At 56.9% G+C, this 23,618-nt stretch overlaps 1 protein-coding gene across 3 annotated transcripts in view; it reads right to left on the bottom strand.

Annotated features, from left to right (window-relative positions):
- Positions 1-16,631, bottom strand: part of DSCAML1 (DS cell adhesion molecule like 1) — a 95,850-nt gene extending 79,219 nt beyond the window's left edge. For all 3 annotated transcript variants that reach the window (XM_027881334.1, XM_027881335.1, XM_027881336.1), the window contains exons 1-3: positions 16,510-16,631; positions 7,875-8,192; positions 5,292-5,438 (exon numbers count right to left, since the gene is read on the bottom strand). In XM_027881334.1, the coding sequence (XP_027737135.1) occupies positions 5,292-5,438; positions 7,875-8,192; positions 16,510-16,552 (508 nt within the window). In that variant the 5' untranslated portion in view covers positions 16,553-16,631. The remainder of the gene's footprint in view (positions 1-5,291; positions 5,439-7,874; positions 8,193-16,509) is intronic.
- Between the last annotated feature and the right edge of the window lie 6,987 nt (positions 16,632-23,618).

The raw sequence follows: 23,618 nt of genomic DNA, 5'->3' as shown, positions 1-23,618 counted from the left end.
GTCTCTGGGGAAGGATGAAATGATTTCAGACAGAATCTCACCCCACTTGGTGAGAATAACGCCTGGAGCTACTTCCCTCTGTAACAGGTCTGGGCACATGTCGAAGCCAGAGAGGGTGGCAAGGAGTGGGGGAGAAGGCAGGACACCTCTAGAGATCTCGAGGCCGACAGGAGAAAAGGTTCTGCAGCACCCCCAGACAGGGCAGGACAGGACAACGCTCGCTCCGATCACATCAGGCGGCTCCAGGCTGCGAGTCAGCCCGTCCCACGCACGAGTGACAAAATCCAGTTGAAAAGGCCAACTCCTGGCCAGCCTGCTGCCCAATGGTCACAGCACCCTGTGTGGATTGCTCCCTGCACATGCCAGGGGGAGCAGGGCAGGCAGCTGCAGCCCAGGCTCCCTCCTCTCCATGGAAAGCTGTAGGTCAGAGCCAGCAGCCCCGTGCTCAGCCCCAGGGGACAGCAGGGACAGGGCAAGCAGGGTGGCCTCGTGCCCAGCACGCAGCCTCCTGCTTTAAACCAGCTGGATTATTGTTACTACTCAGGCCAAACCAAACCAAAACACCAGCAGCTGGACACGACCCCCAGTAACTTCTCTGTGTCCCCAAACCTCTCCATGATGACAAACACGGGAACAAGGGCAGCCTTTCGCCTCGCCGTGTTTATCCTGCCCTAGCTTCCAGCTTTTCTCCAGGAACAGCAGACTTATGTCCTGCAGAATAAGCCTATTGACACAAGGACAATGCTGAATTATCCAGGTCCTGGCTCCTCTGCCCCTTGGATCATCCCTGGGCACCCTGTGGCACGCAGAGCCCGGCTGGGAGGGAATGCTGTGCCCACAGATCCAGCCTGGTGCCTCATCCCGGGACTCACCGCGTCCTGGGATGGATTGCAGTGGGATTTGTGTGAGTTCCCATTTCTGCCATTTCAGAAAAAAAAAAACAAACGTACCAGTGGCGAGGTGCAGCAGAGGAGAGAGAACATTTTGGGGGGTAGTGGCCACATGGAAGCACAAGGCAGCTGCTGTACTTTCACTGCCCACATCACTGAACAGCTGCTGAGATGAGTTTAAGAACCCCATAACCAGCCCTGGGGACATCAGAGGACGGGGCAGAAAGGGCTGTGCAGGTCAAATGAAGCTCGTATCTGAAGCACCACAACAGGTTAGCTCAGGTATTTTGGACACTCCTGAAAGGCTCAACCCACAACATGCACAAAAACACGTCTAAAACTTCACAGAACTCCTCTTTTTTTTTTTTTTTTTTTTTTCCCCAGCTCCATCCTTCTGGCAAGCTCTACGTTTTGCTTTCCAGAGAAAAGGCTTTGTGGATAACCAATGACTAAGTACATCCTCATCTCAGCAGCCCTTGGAGGATTTGTATTAGGCTGGTGACAAAGGCAGCCCCCTCAGAAACGGCGGTACCTCGAGAAGTGCTGTATTTAGATTTTTTCCAACACAACCTATCAAGTACACGACACTGAAGCAGCAAATAGCAGCTCAGCTCTGGGTTTGCCAGGCCAGTAATGCTCACTGCCTGCAAATCCCGCTGCCCTTGCCAGTCCCGGTGCCAGCAGGCTGGGCAGGGTGGGTGCCAAGCACTGTCAGCTTTCCCTCGAGCTGACACAACGCTGTTACACCTGAGAGCACCACAATTGGCTCTCCAGGGACACCACAGAGAGCCACCCAACAATGCTGGAAGTGCACAGGCACATGTGCGCTCACAGGGTTGCAAAAGCCAAGCAGTGCTCAAACGAAAGCCTTGCAGCAACCCAGCAGGGCCTGAAATTGCCCAAAAATCCACTTTCTAATGTCTCAGGTAGCTGCCCATACTGTTTTTGTAAGCTGCAGCTGGACACACACCCCAGGAGCGCCCACACCCATGGGACCCACACACAGCAACAACAAAATAATAAAATGAAAGCTGTTTACAGTGTTGAGTTCTCAAACTGGTTTGTAGCAGGACTTCCTCACGGAAAAGGGCGAGGGGCGAGTAAAACACTGCCGTGCTCCCACCCCTCCCCTCGAACACACATCAGGATTCAGCAGCAGCAGCCGAGTTTGAAATCCCAGCCCGGGTGAGAGGTGTGATTCTCCCCCCAGCCCCTCTCCAGAGGGCACTGCTGCTGCCCTGCCATGCACAGCCCCCTACACGGAGCACCAGAGTCCCTGAGCTGCAGCCAGGCTGGGAACGCCAGGCAAGATTGATTCCGATGCGAGCACCAGCAAAGCAAATGGGTTTTTGAGAACCCTGTAATTTCCCCGCAACCCCTGACTCCACTAAACACACAGCTTTCGACGGCAGCACGGTCAGGTGGGCACTAAACACAAATGAGCTGCACTAATGATGATTTATGTGTGGGATAACCTGCCATAAAGGATTTATCTTTGATTTCGGGGTATGTTACCGCGGTGCCAAGTTAACCAAACAACACAACTCGCCACACAAGCCCGGGGAGGCGGGCAGCTCCTCAGCAGGGCTCTCACCAGCAAGGCACCACCTTGCACTCACCAAACCCACACCAAACCCCCACCAAGAAAGCAGCAGGGCTTGGCTGAAAAGACACGAGAGGCTGGGACTCCTGTAATCCCAATTAAGCACAAAAAAATATCATCAGTCACAGAATCACAGGATGGTTTGGGTGGGAAGGGACCTTCAAGCCCATCTCACTATCCCCCTACTCCCATGGGCAGGGACACCTTCCAGTAAACCAGGTTGCTCCAGCCTGGCCTTGGACACTCACAGGGATGGAGCAGCCACAGCTTCTCTGGGCAACCTGTGCCAGGGCCTGCCCACCCTCACAGGGAAGAATTTCTTCCTAGAACCCGAGAAAGCTCACAAAAGGGTCACCCCAGCCACACACAGAGCCAGAGGCTTGAGCTCAAGAGAGCAGCAGCCCCAGGGAAAACACTCACTGCCCCTATTTCTGAGCTACAAATACTTCGGTTTGGTTGGGGAAAAGACATTTACTGTGAAAACAGTCACTTTAAAGAAGTTCTGTGCCACAGAGGAGGTTGGATGGAGATTTCCCCTGCTCTTTGCATCAGGACTGTTCCTCCCCTGCTGCATCTCGACTTGCTGGGAAGATGCCCAGCCTTCCACAGGGAGCACTAGAGCAAAGTTTCAGGGAAAGCAGAGAGTTTGGCACACTGAAGTCAGGAGAGAACACCACGTTACACAGCCAGCTGTGAGCACAGCTCGGGTGCACTGCTGACAGTCCTTCCACACACCTTTCCTCCTGCAGCAGACTCTCACTGTGCTGAAGGCACTGCTGTGACCAGCGGGGGCCCTGGGGACTCAGCACCACATCCCAGCTCTCCTCACCTCCATTCCATTCCCTCCAAACAGCAGGGATCCCTCCTCCTCCCCACTTAGAACCAGGACAGAAGCAGAAGATCAGCAGAGGTCAGGAAGAGTGTATTTTTGGTAACAGTAAAGCCAGTTTTAGCTCTAACATACCAGCAACAAAAAAATAAGCTTCAGGCAGATACTATATTTGTAATCTAACGGCACAACATGTTTGCTTGTGTTGACTCTGCACTGTAACACAATTTATATGTTCTGTCTTTAGGGTAATTATTGCTTTAGAATGTTAAAATCGTTCCACCCTAATTAAATCATCATATTAAAAAATCCAGTGCCACAGCAAAGTTGGGAACAAGTCTGGTTAAGATCACTCAAGTGCTCGGATGCTCGGTGGGCAAAATCCCTGCCAAGCCCACCGGCCACACGGGCACTGCTCGGCTCCATCCCGCAGAATCCTGAGCCACCAACTTCCCAGGAAGTGCTGCCAGAGCCAGCCTGCATTGAGGAAACCACACCTTGGCTTGTCCTGTTGAGGTGCCTCGTTTCCCACTCATCAAACAGCACAAGCCCGTGGTGGGCAGAGCATCACCCGCAGCACCCAAAATCCACCAAGGGCATCACCCGAACGTCACAGCCCAGAGACGGACACCACAAACTCCTCAGCCCCATCCACCACACCGAAATCCACTTCATGTTCCCTCATCCACAGCCATTTCCCGAGCAGAAAGGCTGGCAAGGCCAGTCTGTCCCCCTGCCAAAGGAAGGGAGCACCACTTCCCTCCGCCTGCCTCCGAGCACGTGGGCTGTGCTGAGTCAGCACATTGGCTGCACTCAGGAGGCACAGCCCACCAGCAAGAGCCACCACAGCCCTCAGGAGAACCTGTCACCCCCCTCCAGGTGAAGCACTTTGCTCCTTAAGCTCCTTAAGGAAGAAGCATCCGTGCCAGAGGGATTAGAGCAATCGCCTCCCCTGCTTGCTCAGGGGGTGCCCCAGCCCCGCTCCCGGTGGCATCTGCTCCTCCCGGCAGCACCGAGACCCGGAGGAGCATCGGGACTTGCTGACCTGTGAGCAAATATCAAGCGCAGAGCGCTCACTTTGGGCCAAATCCTTTAATTCTCTCTGGATCCCCCGGGGAAAGCAGTATTGATTGCTTTACTACGGGCTCACACGGGCTGTGCCGGCCGGCCCGCGCTGCCCTCGATAGCGGCCCCGCGGAGGAGCCGAGAGGTCAGCCCGGTACACGGGGATGTGGGGACAGCCCCACGCTGTGCCAGCACCTGCCCACAGCCCCCTCAACACCTGTGCCAGGCCAGGCAGCAGCACCTGCCAAAATCTCACAGGGAATTACCCAGTGGCAAAACACCCAGAACTGCAAAGTCACCGTGTAAGGTGGGCAATGCTGTCCCTCTCCCACAGCACCTTTCCCACGGATGGAACTCGGTACTGAGCAGGACAGGTCCTGGACTACAAGGCAGGAACACGGGACAGGGAGGCCAAGCAGCTTCCAGCATGGGAAGAGGCACAAAACGCCATTTGCACCAAGTTTCTTTCCCTGTGATTGAATCAGTTGTGAAAGCTCACAAGAGAAACTGGAATACTGACTTGTGCATCATCCTGACAACATGAACACCAGCCCTGGCTGCAGGAGCCGGGACGTGGAAGCAAGGCAGGTGCTTTCCCTGTTGTCCAAGCCCCAGTGCCAGCTACCCAAAGCGCCAGGCAGAAACCAGGGCAGGGCACACGTGCTGCCACACTGACACTGAGCCACGCCTACACCCGACCATGGCATCCAGGAGACCCCAGACGTGGCATATCTGCTCACACCAGCAGTGCTTTACAGTCTGGAGCTGCAAGATCATCAATAAAAGCCTCTGCTCGGGCAGCACAGGCACAGACAACGAGCCGAAACCAGACCCTCCACGACAGCGACTGTCACACATGGCAAAGCAGGTCAGATTTCCAAGAGAACAGGTGCTCCTCTCTTACCTGGGATGATAGAAACGGTGTCTTTCTCCCAGGATATAACACTAACGTATTCCTGCACTGAAGAGGGGATGAGGCACTTGAAAACAGCCACGTTTCCACGCATCGACCTTTGGTCCTCCACCCGAACGGTGTACGGTTCCCTGAAAACTGTGGAGAAAAGCAGATGGTTGGTAGCATGACAGTGCTGGAGGAAAACACACTTCCTTTTGCTTTAATCCCACGTTTCCCAAACAAACCAACCCACCCAGCTACACGCTGCTTCCATCCCAAACACCTTCCCGGGGAAGGAAGTGGCCCTCTGTTGGGGAATGCAGGGGAATGCTGGGCTCAGCATGCAGGGGGGTCCTGGCCCTGGCCCTGCTGCTGGTCCTGCATGGGCCCCAGCACCACCTGAACTCGCCAGACTCAAGGTGGGGACCAAGGGCATTTTGTAGCTCTAACATTCCTTTCACCTCTGGATGCTGCCAATGCAGCTGTGAGGCACCTGGGAGAAACACAGAGCCTGGCACCCTCCAAAATCCACCAGGGGAATACTGGGGGGAGCAGAAGACAGTTTTCCAAGCCATGCCACATGTCCCCACCGTGTGCCCTACTCCTCAGGGAGATGCACATCCCTTTGACAGCTGCTCCCTGGACCAGCAACAAGGAACTCCCCAGTGCCACAGCGTTCCAGGAGCACTCTCTGGAGTGACATGGAGCCACCTCAGCCTCTTTAGCAAGACACAGAGATGTCACCAGCCTCAGTAACACATGCACACACCATAAATTTATGAAGTTTAAGTACAAAACACAGTTAAGGGCAGGTGCCTCCCTGCTGGGACAATAATTGTGCCCTGTAGGACACGGGCACAATTGTTATCACAAGAAATATATGCTCACTTCATCCTCTAACAACACTTCTTGGCCAGAACAGAAGCAGCCCAACAAACTTCTCAGCAGCCCCAAAAGAAGGGTGTTTTCCCTGAGTGGGAAGCTCCTGCTGGCACCACATCCCACACCTCGCACAGACAAGGCAGCAGCGAGAGGGTGACAGTATTTCCACCTTGATTTCCCAGGCTTTCAGGGCACCCTGCCCAGAGATGAGGGTCTGTGCCACGAGGGCACAGGGAGAAGCCGACACAGAAAGGGACTGCAGAGCCAAAGTAGATTAACCGGCAAAAGCTCCCCTAATCACCTGGAGCAGAGGTTTATTCACAGGCTTTAAAGGCCAGCGGGGACCACGAGGAGCATCCTGCATGCTCCCTGCCACCACAACAACCCCAGCTCGGGGCAGACCCTGGGCATGGCCCCCCCACGCTTGCCTCTGCAGCCCTGACCTGTGCCAGACCCCCACAGCCAGGGCTCTGACCTTTTCCTGCCACCAGGAACAACCCACACGGGGGTAACACCTGTCCACAACCAGCACGCTTAAAACTTTCCCCTGGCTGTAGAGATTTGCTCCACGTGCTCAACAACAGCTTTCCCAAGGCTTCCAGAGACTTTTCCCATCATATTTTCAATTTAAACTGCATTTTATTGAATTGCTGGCTTTCTACACCTGTAATTGGCTTTATGTGCTGCACTGCCATTACAAAGCACTGGAGAGTGACTGAGATGTGGGATGGCCAGCAGGGAGCAGGAGCAGGGGAACGTTTCACAGCCCTTTCTAATGCCATAAAGCCAGAGCAGCTCAAGCCAGCTGGAGCCATCCTGGTGGCCCTCAGAGCCCCCACTGCACATCCCCATCTCCTGCTAATGGAGAGGGAGGCTGAGCTCCTACTGACAGCAGGGGTGCACTCAGCCTGAGAGGCAGGAGAGCCAGGACTCCCCCTCTGTGATCCCATGGCAGCCCCTCAGCACGTGGGACCCCAGCAGACCAACTTCGTGGTGCCTGGCAGGAGGAAGGTTTACTACACCCCATCTGCTCCATCCCTCCTCCACCAAGCTGTGGTTTATAGGTAACCCGATGGTGCTGGTAAATAATTCACTCTGCAGAAGGGGGTTAATGCCAATTTACTCTGCAGTACAAGGTATTAAAATAAAAAACCCTGTAGTCACTTCTGTCACGTTCCCTCTGCTAGCCCCACTTTTAATAGGTTACATAATGAAGCCATTCCTGGGCTATTAGCCCTCCTCAGCCTGGTCAATAATTTACTATAATGGCTTTTGGAATCAGCTCTTTGCCATATTCCTACTTTTTTTTCCTTTCTTAATAAGTCTTGGCAAGCTGGGGCTGGATGCTGCAGCGGGAACAGGGCTGTGGGACACTGAGGGGTCTTCCAGCATGGACAGATGTGCTGCAGCTCCTCCCACAGCTGTGAAAAGCCTCTGTACGTGGTTGGGTGAGACAATCTCAGTTCACAGGGAAAGGACCTCTCCTGCCACCAGGCTGCAGCCACACCACGTTCCCCAGACACTCCCTGGAGACCCCCAGGCTGCACATCCCACCCAGCACCCTCCGTGCAGCATCAATCGCTCCCACTGCAACAGCCCAACCCAGCAGCCCTGGTTCTGCTCCTGATGGGCGAGCTGGCAGGCCATGGAGAACACCAGAGGAAAACTAGCACCTCAGCCACCCCTTCAGCGCCCGCAGGGAGCCCCTACCTGCTTTGACACGGATATTTGGGCTCCTGATCTTGCCAGCCGAGTTCTCCGCGGTGCAGAAGTAGTCGTTGTCGTGGATAAAGCTATTGAAGGCTGATGGCGAGAAGGGGTAGAGCTGCAAAGTCCCATTGGCATGGACATGCCTGATGTGGGGCACATCGTAGATGTCGTCACCTGTGGCCAGGTACCACCGAAGGACGGCGCTGGGTGACCCCGCGGCCGGGCAGGGGATCACCACCCCCACTGTGCTGGAGAAGGTGACCTGCTGCAGGGAGTCGTTCACAAAGTAGAGGCTGGTTCCAACATCTTCAGTGTGTGCTGTGGAGAAAGCAGAGGCCACAGTGTGTGTGTGTGTGTGGGGGGGGGTCACTGCAGGGATCCCCAACCCCTCCGGCACAGAGACCCCACGCGTGGTGGAGCATCAGTGCATGGCTGGAAGCACAGGGGCCACCTTCACAGGCCAGCGCTCCTGCTGCCAGCACGGATCAGGGATCACAGGCACCTCAGCAGGACAACCAGGGGCTGTGCCAGCGAGGACAGGCACCCAGGGCATCCCCCCCAGGGCTTCCCCCGGCGCCCGGTGGGCTCCGAGCGCCTGGTCCGACTGTCTGAGCACCCACAGCCCCGAGGACACCCGTGTGCAACAACAACACGCCAAGCACAACAACCAACGCGGTTTATCTTGCAAACCCCAAGATCCCCCTGCCTGGAGCAGCCCCATCTGGCACCCCTGTGCCACGTCAGACCCCCAGCACAGCCCCAGCTGCAGGTGCCCATCGGCAATGCCCACACATCGGCTGCACACCATCCCCATGCAGGGCAGAGATCTCTCCTGCTGCCCTACCACTGCTTCCAAACCAGGATAGGGGCAGGAAAACTGGGATCAGAGCCGCTCTCCGCTCCCAGGGCCAGAGGGAGGGAAGCCCAGTCCCTCCCTGGGGGTTCCTTCTCCCAGGCATCCCTGCACCATCCCAACGAGGACTGAGGTGGGTTCAATGGCACAGCCCAGGCTCAGCTTGCAGCCACCCCAACGCCTGGGGAGCAGCTCTCCGGGGCGCCACGAGCACTGGAGAACAGCTCTTCCCTCCTTGGAAAGCAGGGAAGGGACCTCTGCGCCCAACTCCTCCAGTCCCTCCTTCCCACTCTCCAGGACCACGAGCTCCCCTTCTCTCAGCCGAAGCCAGCAATATTGGCTATAAATAAGGATGAGGAGGCCCCCAGTCACTGAGATCCGCTTTCTTTTTTTAGCCACGCTCCTTCCGAGTGGGCGGCAGGACGGGGATGTGGAGCGGCCCTCGGCGGGTGTATTAATAGCGGTGCCGCAGAGCCAATAAGCAGATCACTGCCGTGCCGCCGGTTCACAACGAGTCACGGGGGACCCTCCCTGACCTCGATTTCTTAACTTGGGGAGGAGGGGATGGGGAGCAGGGGGGAGGAGAAGGAAAGCCTCCTCCACATGGAGAGCCTCGCCTCAGCTCCGAAGGCGACCGCTCGCCCGAGGAACAGCTGGTTGAGTGGCCACGGCCACTCCATCTCCACACCAAGCCTCCTCCAGTGTCTCCTGCGTTAGTTCGTGCCACCAGCCTGCTCCTCACCATCCTCATCCCCAGAACATCTCACTCCTTCCCAGAGCAGAGTCCTCTCCATCCTTCTCCCAGCTGGACGTACAACCTCACGCCTCCTTCAGCACCCACAAATTCAGGGGCACCTCGTTCTTGCTCTGTGCGTGTGTGTGGCACAGAACCATCCCCCTGAGCCTGCTCAGAGCCCTCCTGTCCCACAGCAGGGCACTGCCCGGCAGAACCATCACAGATGGGATTAGCGAGGTCCAGCGCTGCCACCACACGAGACGACGGATTTACAGGTCACCAAATCATCTCCGTGTCTCCACACACACCAGTTCCCTGTGTCCATGCACAGGTAGAAGGAGACAAAGCCATTTATTTTTCCCTGCCTTGCTGACAAGCGCCAGAGACCGATGGACGGAGGAGCAAAGCTCCAGCCCAGCCTTTGCAGAGCCATGGGGCCACCGCTCGGCCCTGCAGATGTCATTTTGTGACATCTCCAGGCTGGTTTGTCGTCATGAATCAGCATTTCCCTTCATCAGAGCAGCGCAGTGCTTCTCCCAAACACATGAAAGAGAAAAAAACCCGCACGTTTCGCAGGCAGGGGAAGGGAAACAAAGCCCGCCCGAGCAGCAGAGAGCTGTTTGTGGCAGAGCCCGAGCTGAGCAGAAGATGGCTGGAGCCAGGGCACAGCAAAAGCCACCCTTGGCCCTGGCTTTGGACCAGGGACATCCCGCTGTGCCCCCTGCTCCATCCAGCATCTCCCCCCAGATCCCAGACCACAGCTGGAGAAGGCTCCTCGAGCACCCAGAGCCCGTCAGGGAAACATCTCCGTCCCTGGCAGCTCCAGGAGGGTTTAGAGACGGACGGGTGAGGGGCTGGGGCGAGGAGTGGAAAAATACCTCATAAACAGAGAAATTCAGATTACCCATAAAGCTTTTTCAGGTCAAAGGGGGAAAGGGATTTTTAATAGAAAATGGAGGTTATGGGATTGGCAATAGTTATGTGACAGACGCATAGAGTTAAATCCATATAATCTCCTTTAGCATTTAGCATTGAGCACCATCCTAATTCCATGTTTCATAAAACTGTCTCCAAATCACTGAGAGAGATTAAAAATTTAGAAATAGCACAGCAATATTTTTAAACCAGAAATCACTGCTCACATCTGGTCAGATGTGCTGACCCTAACCTACATATCGAGGGCATTAATTCACATGAACCTGAAAAGAGGAGGCTGGAGGAGCTGAAATGGAACAGTTTCTGCTGGGAATGCAGCGAGACGGGTGCCAGCACTGGAGCCCAGCCTGGCTCTAGTTGGGAGCTGCACCAAGCCCAGCGCACAGCTGGACACTCAGGCTGGCTCTGAAAGGCAGGTGTTTTAACTTATCAGAGCTCAATCTTCTTAAATTGTGGTAAATTACAACCTAGAGGTTTTGAAATATTAATATCTCTATCCGAGCTGGGAGAAGCAAGTCATTTTGCTATCATCTCTTTGGAATATTTACTAGTCTTGATGTCTGTATTTCCCAAACTCCAGCACCTCCAGCAACACAGCAAAACACCAGGCTGTACTGAAAGCACCTGCTTGCTCTAAAGAGGGGCCACAGACTGTCCCCAGGATCTGTCACCAGCCCACCCATCTCTGGAAGAAGCAGCTGAGATGCAGGTCCTGCACGAGGAGCACAGCAATGCCATCACCTCCCAGGCGAGCAGCCAGCAGCACAACCCCTCCTCCCCTCCAAACCTCACAGGGAAGAGCCCATCCTTTTCTAAGAAGCGGATTTAGGACCTGTCTCAGACAAGGACCAGCTTCGTGCCAGCCAGAGCTGTTTCTCCTGAGATAAGAAGCTTTTTGTGCCCGCGACGCACGGACATCACCTGTGCTAACAAGCTGCTTGCTCAGGACCACCCAGGCAGTCCCGTGCCCACCCAAACCCAGCAAGATCCTCAAAGCTGAGCAAGGTCCTTTGCACACCAGCAACTGGGTGGAAACCTGACAGAGCTGGGAAAAGGCTGAACAATTTATGTTTCCAGGGGGTTCGTGCGATCCTCTGGGCAGGCACTGGACTAGAATTCACATTACCCCACTGGCAGCACCTTTCCCAAGACCTCCTTCTTGGTCCTGGTGGCCTGAGTACCTGGCTGCCCACTCCAGCCCTCCTTCCAAGGCCCATGTGATGCTGCCAAAGCTCCCCCACAGCAAAAAACCCACCCGTGGGGACAGCAAAGGCACTGGAGGGACCACCAGGGCTTCCCCAGCCCCCAGCTGTGCCGGGCTGCAGGGATGCTGTGGAGAGCAGCAGGCTAATGGCCACCGAGCAGCTCATTTATTATCCTCATTAAGGGTGTTTGACACCTGCCCTGTTCAAGGAGAAAGTGAACTGAAGCTTGGCACGCATGGGGGTGGGAATTACAGGTAGGTGGCGAGTCCTAATCGTTCCTCTGTACCGAAGAGAGGATGGTAATTCCATCACACACTGCCTGCACATTCCCACTCCTGGAGCAGCTTGTTCCTGGAACAAGCTCCCTCCAAGCCCTCACCTCCAGGACACTTTTAACAGCCCTTGTGCTAATGAAGGGAGTGACCTTGGAGCTGATGGAGCAGAAGTGGCATCTCCAAACGTCATGAGGAGGGAAGTGGCCGAGGCAAGGGGAGTGACACGAGGCTGGTCCCTTCCAAGGAGGAGCACAGAGGTGCCTCTGCAGGCAGAGGTGCAGCACACCCACCCGGGGTGCCACCCCACCGCCGTGGCTTTTCCAGGGTTAAAGCCACGACTCCAGAGTGGCCTCCCCCCGTGCTGTGCCCCTCAGGGATCAGTCTCAGGGGAGTGGAAATCCTGTCAGGAAATGCCAAGCAGGGCCTGGGGCGTTCAGCTGGTGCCCAGCACAGCAGCATGGATGGCAGGTACCTGCCACAGCTCCTTCCCTGCCCCAGCACTGTATTCCAGTTGCCACAGGAGTCACACCCTGGTGGCACAACCCTCCATCTCGAGCACCACGGTCCTTCCCAACTCAACAATGCAAACAGGGAGCGAAGGAGAACCTTCCTCTGGTCCTCTTCGGGTAAGGGCACTGCTCAAACATGCTCCCAGCGCCTGCTCCTTAATGCATCTGCATGGAAATTAAGGCCTGAACCACCTCCAGCTATTACGACAGCAGCCGGGCTCAGGCTGCAACCCTTGCCTGGGAAAAAAAAGCTCTCCTGGTCCCTGAACCTCCCATGGCAGCTTGCTAGAGGTACCACTCCCACCATGCCATCCACACAGGGGCTGACCCAGAGCTGGACATCCCAAATCCCCCAGCTCTGGGTGGGGTGAGGAACAAGCCCAGAGACCACAGGCAACCCCTCCCCTTCCACAGCCCGCATCCACGTCTTGGCCATGCTGCACACAAAGCCTGAGGAGCTGCAGCTGAGTCCCAAGGGGACATCTGGTGACATTACCAAGCCAGGGTGACAGCACTGTCCCCCCGGGGAGGCCAGACGAGCAAAGGGATGCACCAGAGGTCACGCACGGCTGATGTCGGGTTTCCTGCACAACTGCCAGTCCACGCTCCCCAGCACACCACAACCCACACGCTGGCTTTGCAAGGTGGAGACCAGCATTTCCACCATGCAGCCGACAGGAAGGAGAAACAAGGGCAAGGCATCAACAGAGTGGGCTCTGCGACCTCCTCACCTCCTCCCTGGACCCTCCAAGTCGCGCTTGCTCCCCTCTCATGGTGAGGAGTCGCCGCAGCCCTTCCCAAGCACAGCAGCTGGGGAAGGCAGCACGTAGGAGCACGAGCCTGGAAATGGAATTCCTAAATGTTTGGTACAGCTCTGCTGGCAGATGATGGCGGCAACATGCAGATTGTGTGCGGTGGGGGATGTTTCTCCGGGATCTACGAGCAGGGAAAAGGGTAACTCACAAAATCATGATTATGTAAAAGCGCAGAGCTGGCTATAATCGAGATTTCAAAGACAAGAAACACTCTGCACCCAGAGCTGCCACTGCACATCCTCCCAGAACAGCAGCATCGCAACGACTGCAACGACCGAGCGCCTTCCTCCTTCGTGCCCGCCATGGAAGTCGCACCTATTAACGTGCTGCTTATTTGGGTGTGAGATGGCTCCATGTCATCCGAGGCGCAGCTCGTGCTGCCATGTCACAATTCCTGCCACAAAGACAGGCTTCCAGCTTCATTCTTGCCCTCGGCTCGCCAGCTGCTCCCAAGCAGGACCGAGCGCTGCCCATCCATCCCTCCAGCTCGGGATCACGCGGGCAGAGACCCCAGCACCCCAACACCAGGGTGCCCGGTGCCACGGCCGCCCCAATATGTGCCCACGGCTCCCAGGCAGCCCCCGGCTCTGGGAAGGGCTGGTCCATGGCACATCCCTGGCACTCGTCCCTTGTGCGAGGCACAGCCCGTTCCTCCAGAGAACAAACACCCAGGGATATCGGGGTGGCCTGTATCCACTTCCCATCCAAAGGCAGGAGCAGCCCAAAGCCCATGCCAGGCGCAGGTAAGGGCTCCGGGCGAGTCGCCACGGAGGCTCCCGGTGCTGGGAAAATTTTGGCAGGATAAACAAGCGCCGGGCACGGCGAGGAGTTGAGCACTGCAGGCTTCTCCTCCGTGCATTTAATGAGGTTTCCATGTTTCATTTCAGAGACAAACGAGCGCTGTGCCACGCTGGGGGGCCGAGATGGGGGAGATTAGGAAGCGCGAGCTGCGCCGTTCGCTGCGCCCGACACGGGAACGTCATGTAAATATAATGCCAATATAAATCAGGCGGCACAGCCATCCAGCAACATCACGTAGGGAGACGCTTCCCCAGCTCCGAGCCTCTCATTTTGACCAGTGTGTTCTTCATCACGCCACTCGCCTCCCCTCTGCCTGGCTGCTCTCCCTCACACTGCCAGACCATCTCGCTGCTCAACTCCCTGCTTGCCAACCACCTATTTCTGTTTATTTTTCAAGTGGGGGGAGAAATAAGCAGCTACAGCCCACTGAGGGATTTCTAAACTTCAGGGGTTGCTTAGATCGAATGTTTATCTGCTTTCGGTTTCTACTTGAGCTCTTGTTCTACAGCAGGAGCACGTTAAAAGGATGTGCTTCGATGCCCAGAAATATTAAGTATCTGAAAGGTTTATCATGCATTAAGCAATTCATTTTTTTTTATCCTATTATTCTAATGAAACTTCCATTGTATTGCTGTCCTCTCTTTGGAACCACTTCATGTTAACACTTTGCATCGCCAGGACTGTTCAACACTGAAGATCCCTTTTTTTTTTTTTTTTTTTTTTTAAGAAATAAAATGTAAAACGAGGCCACGAGGAGTTGTGCTAATGGAGGCTTTTAATTTGCTCTTCTCCGAAGAGATAGCTCTGTGGGAAGAGATCCCTTTTCCAAGAAGCTGGGGCTGAAAAGATGCAAAAAAAGCAATAAGCCAGTGCAGCTCTTTCATTATTTTGACTACTGGGGGTCGAAAGAAATCGTAGCATCCTCGACGGTTATTTGTTTTCAGGTTTGTTTTTTCCTTTCAGCTCCGTAAAAAATGCAAATGTAAGCAAAGCAGACGCTGGCACGTTCAGCTCAGCAGATCCGAAGCACAATAGCAATTTTGGGTAAAGCTCCCAAAAGCAGCTTTACCCCAGTTCGAATAAAGCAGCTATTCCATAATTAATAATTGATGGAATAATTGATCAACACCACACAACTGGACAGGGCGTCCTATTAAACCTCTGCAAATATTTTTCATTGGATTAACGTTCAGCTAAAAGGGTAATGTAATGGACAGCAAGAGGTCTCATGCAACGAAGCGGCTCCATCCCCTTTCTTTCACTTTCCTCATTTCCTAAAATTTCCCCCTCGCTGTTCTCAAATGTCAGAGAAGATAATTAGGGCAAATGTCATTTTACATCCTCCGAGCAGACAATTTTCCAAGAGGTGGGCGCTTCCAGCACTGCATCCGCAGGTCGGGTCATGGGCAGAGAGGTAATTTATTACAGAAACATAATTAAAAATTCCCCCAGATCCGGAAACGGGCAATTCCTTTATGTAACACGGATCGATTGTTGTAACAAACACAGTGGGATTTAACTGCCCGTGCTACGCACAGCTCCTGCCTCTCTTTAATTGCATCCATAGCAGAGACTCGGCTGGAGTACCACCTCGCTGGATGTGGGCAGCATTCACTTAATGCCCAACTTTAAATTAATCTGTAATCTTTCAGTGTGTGTCTCCTTGACACGCTTGTTTCACGATTCTTCCCCCCTTCCCTCATATATATATATATGATTTATCTATAATCTGATTGATGTCAAGCCTCTGGGTTACACTTCACACAGCATTCCTAGAGGGAAGGATGCGAATTTTAAGGCATCGCTTGGATATCGCCTCCTGACGGGATCAGACCGAGTAGTGCCGGGAGCGGGGACGCGGAGCGCTCGGTCCCGGCGCGGCCCCGCCGGAGGATGCTGCTCCCGTCGGTGCCGTGTCCCGGCTCCAGCAGCCCCGAGGAGCCTCTCCGGGATGCGCCGGCACCGACCGGCCCCGCTCCGCGCACCGAGCCCCGCGTTCCGCCGCACCGTCCGGGGCGAGCGCTCCGGGAGAGCGCACCGGGAAAGCCGGGGGGCTACGGGGAGCGCGCACCGGGAGCTCCAGAAAGCACACCGAGAGCCCCGGGACCACGGGGAGGTTGCACCGAGAGCCCAGGAAGGCGCACCGAGAGCCCGAGGGACCCCGGGGAGGGCGGTCCGAGCGCACAGGAGAGCTCGCTGAGACCCCCAGGACCTCGGGGGAGGGCGCACCGAGAGCCCAGCAGGGCTCACCGAGACCTCCGGGACCTCGGAGAGGGCGCTCCGAGAGCCCAGGAAGGCGCATCAAGAACACGGGGAGGGCGCCCCGAGAGCCTGGCAGGGCACCCCGAGAGCTCCGGGACCCCCGGGAGGGTGCCCCGAGAGCCCTAGGACCCGAGAAACGGAGCACCGAGAGCCCCGGGCACCCCAGGGAGGGCGCAGCCCGTGTCACCCGCCCGCTCCCGCTCCCGGGGACCCCCGTCGCCCTCCGCCCCGGTCCCCACGTACCTTTCGGCAAAGAGTACAGCAGGAGAAAAGTTACCAGCCACATGCCATACAGAGCAGCTCTGGCCCCGGGCTGCGGCGCAATTGCGGAGGTGCGGTGCCCCGGCGTGCCGCGCTCCTTGCGCCGCTGCCAGCCCGGCTGAGGTGCCCAGCGCCGCTCCCGCTCCGCCCCGCTCCGCTCCCGCCCGTGGGCCGGGCTCCCGCCCGCGCCCGCCCCCCCCGCTCCGCGCAGGGCTGGGGGCGGCCGCGGCCCCCGCCGGGCGACCCCCTTCCTCCTCCTCTTCCTCCTCCTCGGCGCTCGCACACTCCCCTGTCCCCCACCGGCCGCCTCCAAGCTGCGCTCGCCCCCCGAGCGTCCAGCCCCGGTCCCGCTCGGTGCAGCCCCGGGGGGCTGGAGCTCCCGCTCCCCTGTCCCTGCACCGCGGCGCCTTTCCCCGGCAGAGCCGTGCCCTGCCCGGGTGCAGCAGCACCCTCAGGACTCGCAGCTGGCAGTTCTGCTGCTCCCAGAGCCTCCCGCACACCTTCCAGCATCCCGGGGACACAAATCACAGAACGGACTGGGTTGGAATCATAGAATCGGAGAATCAACCGGGTTGGAAGGGACCTTGCAGACCATCTGTAACCCGTTCAACCACCCTACCACGGGCAGAGACACCTTGCACCAGACCAGGTTGCTCCAAGCCCTGCCCAACCTGGCCTTGAACACTTCCAGGGATGTGGAGTCAGGGTTTTAGCAGCCAGTGCTGCCCCAGTGACATGGGACACAAGCAAGACGGGGCCCAGCAGATTCATTACACATTCATCCCTCCAGCCAGCAAATAACAAACAAATACCAGCTAATGCTTTACTTTGGGGTGTATTTATCCAAGGCTTAGCTCAAGCTGAGGCTTGTACTCCCCAAGACTTAGCCGCACCAAAGCCAATTTGTCTGGACCGCTAGAGCATTCAGAATGTCTTTTCTTGAAGTGATTATAGCAGGTTTTCTTTGCTTTCCAAAACAGCCTTTCCAAGCCCAATTTGTTGGAAAATAAACAGAAAGAAAGATTAAAGCATTCAGATTTCAAACAAAACAACCAGTAGGAAAAACATTACGTTGGGATTTTTTAAAAAGCGCTGTTTAGATTTAATTGAAAACCCAACTATCGTCACGGAAATTGAGAAAACAACAGCCCCTTGGCCATTTTCAGCCCTCACAGAATCACTGCAAGCCTTCTCACCTAGGAGTACCCTGAAGAGCCAGGGAGCTCACCAAGGGGGTATCTGCACACTGTAGGTAAGCGAGAGGAGGAGGAAACAGGGCCAAAGGACACAGAGAAGCTGCCAGGGCTCAGGGTCCCTCACACCCACCCTCTGTCCCATCCCATCCCCTGCTCCAGGCCACCCACACCACTGTCATTTTAGGGATGAGCACAGTGAGGCCACTGTCACCTCACCCCTGCCCAGACCTCAGTGCCAACAGCAGAACTGGGAGGAAACACTGTGCCCGTGCTGTGCAGGCCTGACAGACCACAGCCTTCTCTCCTCCTCCTCCTCCTCCTCCTCTCCAAGGATGTGCTTCCTCTTCCTCGGTGCTGCCGGGCTCAGCAGCGCCGTCACCACCCCCTCCCTCAGCCCGTTCCCAGGCCACCTCAGCAGCTCTGTCACGGCGCGTGGGTGTCCCCGGCACACAGCCCTCCCACGCGGGCACGTGCTGCTCTCCAGCCCCTCGCTGCCGGCTCACTCGCACCCCTGGCCGTGCCACCGGCATCCCGGGAGGCGATGAAGCAGCAGCTGATGCACACCCGGTGCCCACGCATCCCTCTAGGAACTGAGGTGCATTTCAATCGCCACCTACACCACCGTACAGATGTTGGCTGATACTTCGCGGGGAAATTGGTATGCAGACCCATGCCCAGGCAACGAGCAAACCCCGGGCTCTGGGGAGCCCCAGCCACATGCCAGGCATCTGCCCCCTTCCCTCCCCGGCAGCTGCTGCAGGATGGCAGCACAGCCCAGCCTGCTAACAGAGAGCTGCCAGCCGCAGAACCTGCTACAGCACTTTGCCAACCAGCACGCAGTGCGTCGGACTCAGGTGTGATTTGTACCCTCCCACGCTCGGGAGTGAATGAAACGGGGCTGCGTGGGCTGGCAGGGCACTCACTGGCACAGCACCCACGGGGCCCCACAGATCCCCGTGTGAGGCATGTGAGCAGGGGGAGTGAGTGCTGCTCACCGCTTCATTTTTAGCTCCCTGGGCTGCTCAGCATCTCCCGTGAGTTCCCTCACCATCCCTCGCTCAGAGAATCAGCCTCTGCCCAGCATGCTGACCTCCCCCTGCCAAGGGCTCCCTCCTCCAGGACAGGAGCTGCTGGCAAGGCGGGGAGCAGCACCAGACGAGACAAAACTTAAGGCTGGCAGGGCGGGTGCTCAGCCTGGGTCGCCAAGGCGGGTCCTTGTGCCGTTCATTACAGCCCCTTTGCTCCCGCACGGATCGCTCAGCCCAGGCCCTCTGCCAGCCCGCTGAGCCCGGCACACGTGCCAGGCTGGCAGCCGTGGGCAGGCAGCCAGAGCTCCCAGAGCTCCTGCCAGCCCACACCTGGGGCTCAGCTCCTGCCCAGCAGCCGCTGTTTGGGGACATCAGCCTTCCCGCAGCTCCGTGTTTGGATAACGCACAGGAAGCTTTTTGCGCGGCGCCTTCTGCGCGAGCGCTCGGCCCGGAAAGCTGCTGTCCTGCTAACATCCATATCATAATCATGTGCTTCACACGGTGTGACGAGGCAGGGCTGCAAATCTCCATGGTAATTACTGGGGCAGCGCTGACCTGTGCTTTGGCAGCACAGGCAGCTCGCAGGAAGCCAGGCCAGCACTGACACGCGGGTAAAAGCCCGTCTCACACTCCCTGTAGCCACTGACCTGCTAACAGGCAACGAGCAGCCTGCCAGAGGCAGCAGCCAGCCCAGCTGCACTGCTAAAAAGTGGAGCTCATACTAAGGCATTATTTCCTTGGCCCAAACTCCACACGAGACACAGGAGAAATTATAGCAACACATGCCCACACACAGCTCTGAGCCCCCAGCAGGTTTTGGGAGGATGGACCCTCTGCACTTCCCCACAAAGCACATACAGCAGGGTCTTGCCTTTCCTGACAGCACAGGGCAGCCCACTGCCCCTCTCAAACAGCCACCCCCCCCTCAGCCTCCCCCTCTGGGCAGCCTTATTCTCAGCTCCAGGCTCCCCCAGAGCTATGGGGATTACAGCAGTGCCCTGTGCTCACAGACCCCATTAGCCAGTCAGGTCCTTTACCCTCTAAGGATAGTTCATCCACTGATGTGCAAAAAACCCACCCTCCATACAGTCACACAGAGAGGCACTGGGAGAAACAGCCAAGAGAAAGGTCCCAACAGCACCCCCCAGTTCTGGGGTCAGCCCCAGCCCGTGCCCTGTGCAGGGCAGAGGTGCTGCAGAGGGACACACACAGCGCTGTGGGGAGCTTCCCTCACCCCATCCTCCCTCCTGCCCGGACACACCTCACCTCCCGCCGCCCCAGCCCCCTGCCCTGAGCTGCCCTCACAGACAAATCCCCAGAGGAAGCAGTCATTAAAACAACAGGGCTACTTATCTGGCACGAGCCGATTTCCACAAAGCACTTCCCACGCATCGCCAACTTACCCTGACAGCACCTCTCCGGCGAGCAGAGCCAGCCTGCCGTGACCCCTCCCCGGGCACCCTGCCCCACAGAGGCACTGCCAGCCCAGTCCCACCAGTAACATGGTGGAGGAGGCTGTGGGGCTGATTGCAGGATAGCTTTCAGCTGGGCTCATCATTGGGCACACTTGGGTGGGAAAGGGCTGGGCCTGCCAGGGTTATGATTCCCTGTAATACCTGTCCTGGACCCCCGTCCCTCCCCCTTCACCCCAAGGCTGGCCCTGTGTGGGTGCTGCCTGGGGCAGTGCTGAGGAGGGAAAGTCCCCCAGCTTGTCTGTGCCTCAGTTTCCCCAGTGGCAGAGGGGACAGAGCAGCTGCTTCATGGGGTAGTGGGAGAATAAACACCCTAGAAGTGGCAAGGGGCTTGTGCCCCGGTAAAGGATAAGAAAACCCTGAACAGGCAGCTGCCAGCAGGTCAACATACCCAAAAATGAGATCCTCCTTGAGCCCTTTGTGTCTTGCACAACAGGAAGGGCAGCGTGTCCAAAAGGGAAACACAGCCTGGTATAGAGGGCAGATCGTGCCAGGAAAAGGGGAACAAACTACAAGAGGGGAGATTCAGACTTGATGTCAGGAGGGAATTCTTCCCTGTGAGGGTGGTGAGGCAGCTGGGGCTGCCCCATCCCTGGAAGTGTTCAAGGCCAGGCTTCCTGGAGCTCTGAGCAGCTTGGTCTAGTGGAAGATGTCCCTGTCCATGGCAGGGGGTTGGAACGAGGTGGTCTGTAAGGTCCCTTCCAACCCAACCCAGCCTGTGGTTCTGTTGTGTGCGAAGAGCTCCGGGTGCCGGGCAGGCAGGATGCTCCGCTGGTCAGGGAAAAGCCGCTTTCCCGGCAAGAAGCTGGGATTTGGTTCCCTCTAGTGTCACCGCGCTCCGTTGCGGAGCAGGGACCGGGGCAGCGGGGCTTTGCCGAGGGGAGTCCCGCGCAGGGAGGCGAGCGGGGTCCCTGTCCCTGGCGGCTCCAGGGGCTTCGCAGTGTTTCAGCGAATCCAGGGGCTAAACAGGCTGCCCAGGGCGGTGGTGGAGCCACCACCAACCCTGGAGGGATTTAACCCAGGGATTTAAAGGACAGATGTGTACAGATGTGATCTCTGGGAACACGGTTTAGTGGTGGCCTTGGCAGCGTTAGTTAATGGAGCTCGATGGTCTCAGAGGTCTTTTCCAACCTAAATGATTCTGCGATTCCAAGGCACGGTCCTGAGACTCACAGGCTGGGGACTCTGCTTCCAGCTACATTCCACTGTCAATCCCACTGGCAAGAGCCAGTCCATCCATCCCTGGGCTGCATTCCCACAGCATCGCTGCCATGGGGCTGCTCAGCTCCGGGTCCCCTGGCCATCTTCGTGTGAGCAGCTACTCCCTAACAACCACTGCTCTGGGGCAGTGGGAAACGAAGGCCGAAATGTCATTTGCTCGGGCTGGAGGATAATTTGGGCCCGTGGAGCGCTGCTGTTTTGGCAGAGGAGCTGCTGTTGATGGATGCGCTGCCTTTTCGGGAGCAGAACAAAGGGAGGACGAGGCGCGTGCCTGGCTCCCCGCCAGCCCGGCCCATCTCTCCCCTCTCAAGTGTTCCTCTTTGGCTCCCCCAGTCACCATTTGCTGCTCTCCTCTTTAGGCTAATGAGGAGACATTTTGCATTCACGTTTCCTCATGGGCCAAATTCGCCCCTGGCACCGTGGAGCGGTGCTGGCAGGCTCCTGCCTGGCTGCTGCTCCTCTGCTTCCTGCCCCGCTGCCTCATCTCCTTCCATTCAGGAACAACAGGCCAAGCCATGGCTGGCCAGGACCCCTCTCCCTCATACCTGTCCATCCACAGACCGGCAAAGCAAACAGGGAATAGCCAGTGCCAAGGGGAAGCCCTTTGGATCTGGAAGCCTTCCCAGAGGAAAAGGGCACTCTGGTTGTCCACTGTATTATTTACTCAATCCCCTTTGTGCCACAGAAAAGATTTACTTTGAGAAGATTAATGGCTCAAGGGACTGTGAGAGAAATCCTCTGAGATTGCCTGGTTCAGGGGAGAAGGCAAACGCCTCCTGGCCGAGCCTGCAGCTCCTGGGGGACCTGTGGGCTCAAGGAAAGGGCTGAGGGGCTGGAGCTTGTCCCATGGGACACCCTGCAATGGGGACAACAACTCACCTGACACAAGCCCTGGGGAGAGAAGGACCCTCTCACTGGGGCAGTGGCAGGAGGAAGGAGACACAGCTGGAAGTCCTCCCAGCTTCCCTCTGCCAAAGCTCCTGGGCTCAACATCCAAAGCAAAGGATTGTGGAGAGGCAAGGAGAGCAGGGGCTGCTGGCAGCCCCCCAGCCTGGGCACAGGGAGGCCACATTTACTGTGCCTCACATAATTTGCCTATGCCTCTCCTGTGTTCCTGCTTCCCAGACTCCCGGGAGAGCAGGGAGCTGAGCTGCTCACAGCTGAGCTGTTACAAGAGCCTTGCCCTCCAAATGTAACACCCGGGGCAAGTGATCGTGTGCTGGAGGTCCTGCCCTGCCACCGCCACCCCCTGCGAGTGTCCCCAGCCCCTGCCAGGGTGCGAGGGGCCGCGCAGATACACGTGGGCGTGCACAAGCCGTGCAGAGTAATGCTATTAATGCCATCTGGTGCCGAGACAGAGATCCCGCACGGGCAGCCAGACACGGCTTTTCTCTCCCCGTAATCCCCGAGCCCCGGGGGCTCCGTCTGTGGGGCTCCACGGGGGGTGAAGGGCACGGCTGTGCCCTGGCACCGGGGAACAGGGGTGTGAGACCCTGCTGAGGGCAGGTCTTTTCACACCCTTTTCACACCTTTTCACGCCTTTTTCACACTGCCTTCTTGCCTGCTGGGAGCTTCGGCTGCTGCTTTTGGGGGAACACAACCCCAGTGCGCTCAGCAAGGACTGGGGGTCAGAGCAGGGAGTGGCCAGGGCAGTTCTGCTGTGACCAAACCCTTCTGTGCTGTTAAAGAGGCACTTTTCGTAGAGTCACAGAATCATTCAGGTTGGAAAACACCTCTAAGGTCATCAAGTTCAAGCATTAGCCATTTTCTCCCTCAGCTAGTCTCTGTTTGAGCTTTGCAAAGCTGCAACGACTCTTTATCAGTGGGTCAGTGTCAAGTCAAAATTATATTCCAAAATAATCTCCTTACTGTGTTAAATAAGCACCTCAGATCAGACAAATTGCACGGATTTTGCCTAATAACCTTGCCCCAGCTAATCCTATTTTTCTGTCAATGTCTGACCTACATCAAAGCCCAAACGGACCCTGGGGGCCGGTTCCTCCATCCCAGCACCACCAGGACGGTTTGGCTTCCAGAAGGCAGCACCTCACACACCTGAGCCCCTGCAGTGGCTTCAGGTGAGGGTGGGAAGCTTGGTATTCTCACCCTGACCAAGCACCCCCTGGAATGCTGAGGTGAGTTCCCCACTGCTCCTGCCCCTGAACCCCTCTTTC

The sequence above is a fragment of the Empidonax traillii genome, unplaced genomic scaffold (genome assembly GCF_003031625.1).
Source record: "Empidonax traillii isolate 1590-97213 ecotype Southwest subspecies unplaced genomic scaffold, ASM303162v1 scaffold87:size1256882, whole genome shotgun sequence".
Classification (NCBI taxonomy): Eukaryota; Metazoa; Chordata; class Aves; order Passeriformes; family Tyrannidae; genus Empidonax; species Empidonax traillii.
Note: the sequence above shows the minus strand (reverse complement) of the source record. Positions and strands in the feature narration are given on the sequence as shown.